The sequence below is a fragment of the Salvelinus namaycush genome, chromosome 14 (genome assembly GCF_016432855.1).
Source record: "Salvelinus namaycush isolate Seneca chromosome 14, SaNama_1.0, whole genome shotgun sequence".
NCBI classification, from domain to species: domain Eukaryota; kingdom Metazoa; phylum Chordata; class Actinopteri; order Salmoniformes; family Salmonidae; genus Salvelinus; species Salvelinus namaycush.
Genome location: NC_052320.1, coordinates 16,066,599 through 16,077,818, shown reverse-complemented (window position 1 = coordinate 16,077,818; position 11,220 = coordinate 16,066,599). Strand labels below are relative to the sequence as shown.

General features: G+C 43.4%; 1 protein-coding gene across 1 annotated transcript; it reads left to right on the top strand.

The window, feature by feature from the left end:
- The first annotated feature begins 368 nt into the window (after window positions 1–368).
- LOC120059191 (protein kinase C and casein kinase substrate in neurons protein 1-like) lies at window positions 369–10,993 on the top strand. The gene is made up of 9 exons (XM_039008052.1): window positions 369–431; window positions 2,319–2,475; window positions 3,030–3,265; window positions 4,067–4,222; window positions 5,071–5,246; window positions 6,727–6,847; window positions 7,125–7,240; window positions 8,310–8,542; window positions 10,884–10,993. The coding sequence occupies exons 1-9, from the start codon at window positions 369–371 to the stop codon at window positions 10,991–10,993; spliced, it is 1,368 nt and encodes a 455-aa protein (XP_038863980.1).
- The last annotated feature ends 227 nt before the right edge of the window (window positions 10,994–11,220 follow it).

The window sequence follows — 11,220 nt, the reverse complement described above, 5'->3', positions numbered from 1 at the left end:
ATGTTGTACACTCTTAGAAAAAAGGGTTCCAAAAGGGTTCTTTGGCTGTCCCCATAGGAGAACCCTTTTTGGTTCCAGGTAGAACTATTTTGGATTTCATTACCTGGAACCAAAAAGGTTTTTTCAAATGGTTTTCTTATAGGGACAGCCGAAGAATAGTTTTAGGGTCTAGATAGCACCTTTTTTTCTAAGAGTGTAGGATGTTCTACTGTATTGCATTTTATACATTTCTATGTATAACTTATATCTATGCATTCTCACTCTTTCCTCCTTTTCTCCTCTTTCTTTCTTTCTCTTCCAGTGCATGAGGAACCCAGCTCTGCTGCTGACACATTTAGAGTTTAGCCTGCTTTGCCACAACCAGGAAAATGTCGGGGTCCTACGATGAATCTGCTGCTGCTGCTGACGACGCTATGGACAGCTTTTGGGAGGTACTTCAGAAAAAAACATCCATACTGTTCTTCTGGGCTATGAAGGAAAACCTATCGACCTTTATAAGCCAAGTCACACACAACAATCCCTCTTTAGGAGACATTAAACATGGACATGACTGTCTCCATTTTCTTTTCTCTGTTTGAAAAGGTTATTGACAACAGAAAACAAACATGATACAATAGGTCATTTCATTTCCGCGAAGATCCATAGGAGTATGGTTGCTAATTCCAATGCGTTGATATTGTTGTTGTTGCACAGAACATATCCAATTAGTGCTAATGAATTCACTGAACACAGAGACCCTTTTGTGTCATCGTATGGAGGAGGATCACAGACACACAGACAGACAGAGCCTCTCAGTTAGAAGCAGCACTGAGGGAGCCATTCAGCCCACATGCACCTGCCCTGTATAGATCTCTATGTGGCCAAGAAAGCCCCGGCCACAGCATAGTGAATAGCATAATGACTCTCACAGGGCTAGATGTTTTGATATGAAAAGCACATATCTGACAAAAAACACACCAAATACAAATCTGTATATCATCTATATACTGTCAACTCTGCTCAAAGGGGCTTTGTTTTTAATCTTACATAGAGAACAATGTATGGTTACAGACACTGTTGATAACCTGAAGTGGAGAACTCAAGTTTGTGTGTGTCGGGTTGTTGTTGCTGCAATCAGATGCAATCACTGTACCCTGTACCCCACACCTGTCCCACCCAGCCCAGGGCCCATCCTGTCTGAATGGACAGAGTGGTCTGTGACTGTGGGCTGCATTCCTGTCTCTGCCTCATCCTGTCAGTGTCCTATCCCTGATAATCTGTCTGCCTGCATTAGAGCAGAGTACAGGATTATAGCAGTCACAGTGCACAAGCACACACACAGACGTGTGCGCGCACACACAGGGACAAACACACATACATGCACGGGCCATTACACACAAACACACACACAGAGCGCACACACACTCACACAAAGCCGCTGCAATTGCATAACTACACATGCACAGGCACGAGCCCCCCCCCCCCCTCCCCCCTCCGTCATGCACCATGAGCTCACGCCCCCTGCAGGCACTGGGGGGAGGGGCCTCAGATCTCTGTACTGCGTATAATAAAGTCCTATTCCAGACTCCCTTTCACCTCATTTAAGACCTGATTTACTTCATAAAAGGCACATCTCAAAAGGTGGTCCAGGTATCCTCCTGACATGGCACAAGTGGGGGGTGGGCCTTTCCTATTTTGTTCTCTATCGCTCCTCTATTTTTCCTCAAGCAAGGGGGGAGGCCGATGACATCACAAAGTCACCATCAGACCAACTCCTAGAATGGCCTACTCCTTGAAGTTTGCAGGTGTCTAAAAAACACTATTTTGCTAAAAACATATTTTTTGACCCTTTAGTGTGTATAATTTACTGTCATTATTCTTGGGATATCACTTTTCAGCAGGAATAGTTCCAAAATCACTGGATGACGTCTTTAAGGTGGCATCTCTTAAGGTGGCATCTCTTAAGGTAGTATGAGAATGATGAAAGAGAGTACAGATGATACTTTGTTACTCAAGGGTATTAATAGATAATATATCATTTTCATCACTACATCAGAGTTGTAGTATTTAACTTCATTTGACTACATTTCTAATTTGACTCTCTCAAGAAAGGAAATTAATTTACAGTTTATGTTGGCCCATCAGATTAGTTATTTCCATCTCAAAATATCTTCGTGGTCTTAGAGATTTGGCGTATTGCACTTGCAATATTTTTTTGTGTGCAAATGACTGCATCCTCATCCTCAATCATTGATACCAGTATGTCAATTCAAGGGAAGCCTTGTGTTTTCCTATTTTATGTAACTTGGACCTTTAATATAACCTCTCACTATTCTCAGGTGGGGAACTACAAGCGTGCCGTCAAGCGGATTGACGACGGCCACCGGCTCTGCAATGACCTCATGGGCTGCCTTCAGGAACGTGCCAAGATTGAGAAGGCCTATGGTGACCAGCTGACCGCCTGGTCCAAGAGATGGAGACAGCTGATCGAGAAAGGTCAGTATCGGGATTGGAGAGGTTCAATCAATGAACCAAATCTTACTGTGTGGATTAGAAGCTACTCATATGGTGGCTTTTGTTGCAGTCTGTTTTGAGGTCTTCATCCCATGTTAAATTCATTTCCTTCATCTCACTGCTCAGCTGTATTGTGAGTGTTTTCTGTAAGATGACAACAATCATATTTTCTGAAACCTATATGTTTTGATTGAATGTAAGTAGCCTTGCATGAGCCGGAACACCTCATAGGAGCAGGAGCCTATTTCCTGATTCTGTAGAGTGAGTCAGCTTGATGTACAAGTACACCCCCTGGACAGGATGTTAGTCTATCGCAGGGCCTTAACTCCAATCTATCTCCTTAATGCTTAGTGCCACGCACAGGTGCATTGGGTCTCATTTTTACAGTCTTTGGTATGACTTGGTCAGAGATCAAATTCCCAACCTTCCAATCTCAGGGCTAACACTGAGTTGGTCACGTTCATATTTTCCATCATATTTTTCTGCCATCTATATGTTGTGATTGAATGTCCCCCTGTGATATTCTCTAACCCCAGGACCACAGTATGGCACCGTGGAGAGGGCGTGGCTGGGTGTGATGACCGAGGCTGAGAAGGTGAGTGAGCTGCACCAGGAGGTGAAGAACGGCCTGCTCAACGAAGACCTGGAGAAGGTCAAGAACTGGCAGAAGGAGGCGTACCACAAGCAGATGATCGGAGGCTTCAAGGAGGCCAAAGAGGCCGACGAGGGCTTCAAGAAGGCCCAGAAACCATGGGCCAAGAAGCTCAAAGAGGTAAATTGACTGGAAGGGTTAGGGAAGGGGATCTGTTGTATCTTCCATGTGTACTTGCATTTCTAACAGGAAAACCACTTTATTCTTAAATCCAATATAGGGTACATATTGTATATGTATATTTGATATGTGAGTAGGCATTTGATGCACTTGGCTGTCTTCATGACTGATCTCTGAGACCACAACTGGTTAGATTAGTTCATTTGGCTGTGCATCAGTCTGCACTCTTAGAAGAAAGGTTTCCAAAAGGGTTCTTCGGCTGTCCCCATAGGAGCACCCTTTTTGGTTCCAGGTAGAACCCTCTGTTGAAAGGGAACCAAAAGGGTTCTACCTGAAATGAAAAAGGGAATACAAAGGGTTCTTCTATGGGGACAGCCGAAGAACCCTTTAAGGTTCTAGTTAGCTCCTTTTTCCCGAAGAGTGTGTCTGGCTGCAAAGGTACTGCATGTGTGTAGGATAGGTGATGCACACTACACAGTTGTCCTTGGACTAGGACCCACTTGAATCAGCCCTAATAGGGTTTACAGAGGCCATCTTCAAAACAATGGCTGTTTTACCTACATCTGAGTCAACATACAAATTGCTCTGCCAAACAGCTAGGTACTGTAGCTATTGGCATATGTGTTAGTTCTGTTTTGTGTACCATAATGACTCTTGCTGCATCACTCATCCAAGCTTAGCATCAGAGAACAACATTGCCTTTGCGAAAGTAACTCAATTAAGTCACTGTCATGCTTAGATGTATTAGTATTTATACAGTTTATCTATAGGGATACTAAGATTCTGTATGTGTTTCCACAGATGGAGACTGCTAAGAAAACATACCACATGGCGTGTAAGGAGGAGAAATTGGCCGCCACCCGCGAGGCAGATGGGAAGACACAGGCCTCCGTCACAACTGACCAGCAGAAGAAACTCCATGAGAAAACAGACAAGTGCAAACACGATGTTCAGAAGGTGAGACAGAGAGGCTCAGGGTCTGACAAATGGAAGATAGAGCAACAAAATGACATGACAACCTTTTCTGTACAAATGTATGAGAAGGTAAGACTTCGAGCTGAATTTACACGATGCCATTTGACGTTCTCCATATCAAACAGGAGAAAATTCCATGTTATCTAGTGTCATTCCATCTGTTTTAAAATATATATGGTGCTATTAACACCATAGTGTGTGTGTTATTGCAGTATACTAAGTACATTAGTCTGTTTCTGTTAGCGGCTTAAGTGAAATAAGCTGTGAAAAACAGAATCAATGCAGTGTGGACGACTCAGTGTGGCAGATTACTCTAGTGATCAGACAGGACATTTATTTTATTTAACTAGGCAAGTCAGTTAAGAACATATTCTTATTTACAATGACGGCCTAGGAACAGTGGGTTAACTGCCTTGTTCATGGGCAGAACGACAGATTTTTACCTTGTCAGCTCGGAGATTCGATCCAGGACCTTTCGATTACTGGCCCCATGCTCTAACCATTAGTCTACCTGCCACCACAATCATCCATGAAGGTGGATCTCCCACTCTATTCACAGAGCTCTGGTAGCAAAAATAGCAGAAATGTTTGCACTGCCTATTGTTGATTATATTGATACATTACATCTGTCTGCAGTAACATAGCTCTTCTTACCTCTTGTGGATGAAATACACTGTGCCCAACTCCTCGTGTTGTCCTTATCATCCCCCCGGCTAAGGAGAAGTATGAGAAGTCTCTGTCAGAGCTGATATTGTCCTTATCATCCCCCCGGCTAAGGAGACGTATGAGAAGTCTCTTTCAGAGCTGATATTGTCCTTGTCTTCCTCCAGGCTAAGGAGAAGTATGAGAAGTCTCTGTCAGAGCTGAGTGCTGTCACTCCCCCGTACCAGGAGAGCATGGAGCAGGTGTTTGACCAGTGCCAGCAACACGAGGTCAAAAGGCTCACCTTCCTCAAGGAGATCCTGCTGGACATCAAACGCCACCTCAATCTCACTGAGAACCAAAGGTCAGTGACTGGTGTTATCCTCTATCGTCCCATACATACTGTAGCTCATCCTGCTGTATTAAATCACCTCCATCAACCTTTCCTCCCACATGGCCTTTGAATTGAAAGGTTATAGAGGAAAAACATGTTTGTCTTCATTTTCAGTTGGTACAGTACGTATACGTATGTACATATTATCGACTTGGAGTCATCTACACAACAGCAAATCTGCCTTGAAAAGATGTTCTACATTAGTGTATCTAATATAGTCAGAATACCTTCATTACAGTATTGATCTCTTCTTTAAGCGCTCGTCGGCATTCCTTTTTGTTATTAGTCGAGTCTATGGATTAGTTGAAATATTACATTCAGAGGGAATTTACTCCAATGTGCTTATGATGTTGCTTTCATTACAGTTCCTTTCAAATAGATTAATTTCAACACATTTCAGTCTTTCAGAGACAACACCAATTATACAGAGGATGCAGTTAATGACATCTCAGCCAAATTGCATCATGTCAGAGTGAACTCTTGTCATATTCTTGACTGTGGATCAAATTGCATGTGATACAAAGCCAGGTTCCATGGTGATTGGAATAAGGAGTTAATTCAAGCTGTTTCCTGGATGCATAGTCTTGGTTTATGATCTGAATGGAGGATGAGTATAGGCTTTTATGGTGTGGTGTGGAGTACTAACATGGGCCTTTCGGACCACAGTATTGGTGATAACCCATAAATCAACCATAGACCATAGGGTAATGGTAAGCTAATAGCTAAAAACCCAGTCCTCAGCTCCCTCTAATACAGTTATGCAAATACAGACAGTGTCCCAGTGACAGCGGTGAAAAGAGAAAAGTCACTTGTAACTTTTATGTGCTGTGGATGCATTTGAATCGTCCATTTTATTGTCCATTAAAGCATCTTACTCCTCAATTCTTGGCAGTATCACCATGAAATGTCGTCATTTGTAGGGCTTGACTGTCAGTTATTCTGTGTTTTTGTCTCCACCTTCTGGTGAAATAATACCCATCTGTCGCGACTACACCTCACTACGTCAATTTGAATGCAAATGTACTGTCTATGTTCTGTGTAGCTTCACCTCATGCTATGAATTGACCGAATGGCTTTGTCTTTCAATTATTCCACCCTGTTCTGAGTAGTGGAGCTTCCTAAACAGCTAGAAACTCTACAGGAAACAGCACCATTAGTGCTGGACAGTTGGCGCTGGCAGCCCTAATGTGTTATTGTCTCATAAAAACTGGGTGGTTCAAGCCCTGAATGCTGATTGGCTGACAGCCATGGTATATCAGACCATATACCATGAGTATGACAAAACAGTCAGGGCTGTATCCAGGCACTCCACGTTGCGTTGTGCATAAGAACAGCCCTTAGCCGTGGTGTATTGGTCATATACCACACCCCCTCGGGCCTTATTGCTTAGTTAAACAGGCTCCGTCTCTCTCTGCGTGTCACAATGTGCTCTCTGTCCTCCTCTCCCCAGCTATGGCACAGTATACAGAGAACTGGAGCGCACCATCCTGGGTGCCAACACACAGGAGGACCTGCAGTGGTTTAGCAACCACCATGGCCCTGGCATGCATATGAACTGGCCAATGTTCGAGGTACTGCGCCCTATATACTCTGTATTTCATCCATATACTTGCTTTTCAGGATTATTTACAACATGTAACAAAGGTTCAGGTATTTTTTTATTAATTCCCCCCCAGATGCAAATATTGCTTTTTGATACGACTTCTTAATAGAGTTTCTTGCATTTGTAAGATTGTTGATTTAGCCTACTTTCTGATTTAAAAGGAAAAGTTAAGGACATTGGCCAGATCTGAGCCTCTGCTTCAGTATAGACTTTCAGAAGTATTAATCCTCTGCTCTGACCCCCAGGAGTACAACCCAGATGCTACTGCTGCTGTTGTTAAGAGGGAGAAGGTGCAGAAGCCGGCTGGGGCCCCACCGACCCCCAGCACTGACCATGTGGCACCACCTGGAGACCGTGGCAGGTGAGAGGACCACTCCACTGGTCAAACTACTACTGACACACACACACACACAATGACATGCCAGGGTTCATATCGATATCTCCTATGATGCCATATCATTTGTTTTTCTGTCTTCCTTCAATTGATCAGCATCAGCGCTGATCATGTGGCACCACCTGGTGACCGTGGCAGGTGAGAGGACCAAAACACTGATCAAACACCACTGCCACACACCTGCTACTGCCACACACCTGCTACTGCCACACACACCAGCCAATGCCACACACACCAGCTACTGCCACACACACCAGCTACTGCCACACACACCTGCTACTGCCACACACCTGCTACTGCCACACACCTGCTACTGCCACACACCAGCTAATGCCACATACCAGCTTCTGCCACACACACCTGCTACTGCCACACACCTGCTACTGCCACACACCAGCTACTGCCACACACACCTGCTACTGCCACACACACCTGCTACTGCCACACACCTGCTACTGCCACACACCTGCTACTGCCACACACCTGCTACTGCCACATACCAGGTTCTGCCACATACCAGGTTCTGCCACACACCAGCTACTTCTGCCACACACCAGCTACTGCCACACACACCAGCTACTGCCACACACACCTGCTAATGCCACACACACCTGCTACTGCCACACACCTGCTACTGCCACATACACCATCTACCACCACACGCCAGCTACCGTCACACACCAGCTACTGTCACACACCAGCTACTGCTACACAAACCATCTTCCGCCACACACCAGCTACCGCCACACAAACCATCTACCGCTACACACCAGCTACTGCCACACACCAGCTACTGCCACGCCAGGACCTACCCTAGTCCAACTATTTAAATTGTATCATACACCCTGGGATCTAACATGATGCCATTACTTTTTTTGCAGTCTCCATATAATTGACTGGATTGATGTTGATTATTTATGTATTTCATTCACTCTGTTAATAACAGTTGCTCTAGTCTACGGTACAGTAATGTTTGTATTTTTGATTCAATTCTCCCGATCAAACCCCTGTATCTTCCCTAACTCTTCCATTGCAGTGTGAGCAGCTATGAAAAGAACCAGGCCTACTCCACTGAGTGGTCCGATGACGATGCGCCTGCAGCCTACTCAGGCGGTGAGACCAACGGGGGTGGAAATGGAAACTCCTTCGAGGAAGACTCTGGCAGTGCAGGGAAAGGAGGTGCTGGGACCGGGACCGCGTCCGGGGTCCGAGTGCGTGCTCTGTATGATTATGACGGACAGGAACAAGACGAACTCACCTTCAAAGCTGGTAAGCAACGACAACACTTCACCATCTTTGATGTCTCTTCATTTGGCTACAATGCATTTGCAGCTAAAGCCTATTCTTGAGTCCAACAGTGTAAGCCAAACTCTGTAACTGACACTATCAGTATCACATGGTGTATCATGGACAGGCTGGCTTGATAGGGGGGTGGAGATGAGGTCTCAGGAAATGTCCCGCTATCTCTGTTCATCCCATTTCGAAGCCCCTCTATTCCTGGAGGAAGATAGTAGTGGTTAGTCAATAATGGCCATATTCCACTTCCTTCAATTACAGGCACCTGCTAGTTATTAGCAATTGTCTTCTGAATGTCCCTATGTTAGATGGTGTTAGTAGGGCCTTCATAACCACATGGTGCACATCCTGCCTGATCTTTGCTAATAGTGACATGATAAAGGAAACGATGAAGGTGACCCGATGTACTATTGACCATGGAAAAGAGCATAGAATGCATGTTGATTAAAACCTTTACTTAATACCCATCCCGGATCCGGGATCCTCCTCATCAAAAAAGCTGACTAGCATAGCCTAGCCTAACGGGACAGGGATATCATATAATATAATTTTCATGAAATCACAAGTCCAATACAGCAAATGAAAGATAAACATCTTGTGAATCCAGCCATCATTTCCGATTTTTAAAATGTTTTACAGCGAAAACACAATATGTATTTCTATTAGCTAACCACAATAGCCAAACACACAACCGCATATTTTCACCATGTTTCCACCGCATAGGTAGCTTTCACAAAACCGACAAAATAGAGATAAAATTAGTCACTAACCAAGAAACAACTTCATCAGATGACAGTCTTATAACATGTTATACAATACATTTATGTTTTGTTCGAAAATGTGCATATTTGAGGTATAAATCCTAGTTTTACATTGCAGCCACAATCACAAATAGCACCAAAGCAGCCAGAATAATTACAGAGAGCAACGTGAAATACATAAATACTCATAATCATAAAACATTTATGAAAAATACATGGTGTACAGCAAATGAAAGATAAACATCTTGTGAATCCAGCCAATATTTCCGATTTTTTAAAGTGTTTTACAGCGAAAACACAATATATATTTCTATTAGCTCACTACAGTAGCCAAACACACAACGCAATTTACTCCCCGCAAAAAATAGCTTGCACAAAACCGACAAAATAGAGATAAAATTAATCACTAACCTTGAACAAATTCATCAGATGACAGTCTTATAACATCATGTTATACAATACAATTATGTTTTGTTCGAAAATGTGCATATTTAGAGCTACAAATCCTGATTATACATTGTGAATACGTAGCATCGATTCACCAGAATCTCCGGAGATATTTTGGACACTCACTTAATCTGACCAAAGAACTCATCATAAACTTTACATAAAAATACTTGTTGTATGGCAAATGAAAGATACACTGGTTCTTAATGCAACCGCTGTGTTAGATTTTTTAAAATAACTTTACCATAACATACAGGTTGCGTTATTGCGAGACAGCGCTCACCAAAACGGCGGAGAATAGGACTCAACATTTTACACAGAAATACGAAATAACATCATAAATGTTTTCTTACTTTTGCTGAGCTTCCATCAGAATGTTGTACAAGGAGTCCTTGGTCCAGAATAAATCGTTGTTTGGTTTTAGAATGTCCATTTCTTCTGTCGAATTCGCGCCACAATGCTAGCCAAGGTTGCTAACATTCCCATCCTCTCTTGACGCAAAGAACGGAAAACTCCAAAAGTCCCAATAAACGTTGAATAAACTGATAAAACTCGGTTGAAAAAACCTACTTTATGATGTTTTTCCTCATATGTATCAAATAAAATCAGAGCCGGAGATATTCGCCGTGTAAACCGAACGCTTTTCAGAAGACAATGTCGAGCTCCGCCGCGCACCTTGGAAGACAAAGAAAATTCCGGACCTGTCACTCCAAAAGCTCTTGTTCGGCCTCAGATCAAGCTAGACACCCCAATCCACCTTCCACTGCCTGTTGACATCTAGTGGAAGGCGTATGAAGTGCATGCATATCGATAAATAAAAGCCAGTTGAATAGGCAGGCCCTGAAACAGAGCCTCGTTTTCAGATTTTTCACTTCCTGTATGGAAGTTTGCTGCAAAATGAGTTCTGTTTTACTCACAGATATAATTCAAACAGTTTTAGAAACTTGAGAGTGTTTTCTATCCAATAGTAATAATAATATGCATATTGTATGATCTAGAAAAGAGTACGAGGCCGTTTCATTTGGGCACGATTTTTTCCAAAGTGAAAACAGCGCCCCCGTATTGACAAGAAGTTTTAAGGAGTAATGTACATATGTTCTTCACAGGTGATGAACTGACCAAGACTGAGGATGAAGATGACCAAGGCTGGTGTAGAGGTCGCCTGGATACAGGCCGAGAGGGACTGTACCCGGCCAATTACGTCGAGGAGATCTAATGACCCCAAAGGAGGAGGACATGCCATTGGAGGCAGCTCGGACTGTCTCATCCAATCGCACTGCACATAGCCAGAGACTTACGAGCAACACATCCCTTGCCCAACAGATGCGCCAATCAGAGTCTTGCCTAAATAAAATCTTAGTATATTAGTAGTATATTATATTATATTTATCCAGTATTTGGAGTGAGGAGGACATAAACACTAAAACAGGAGCAGCATTTATT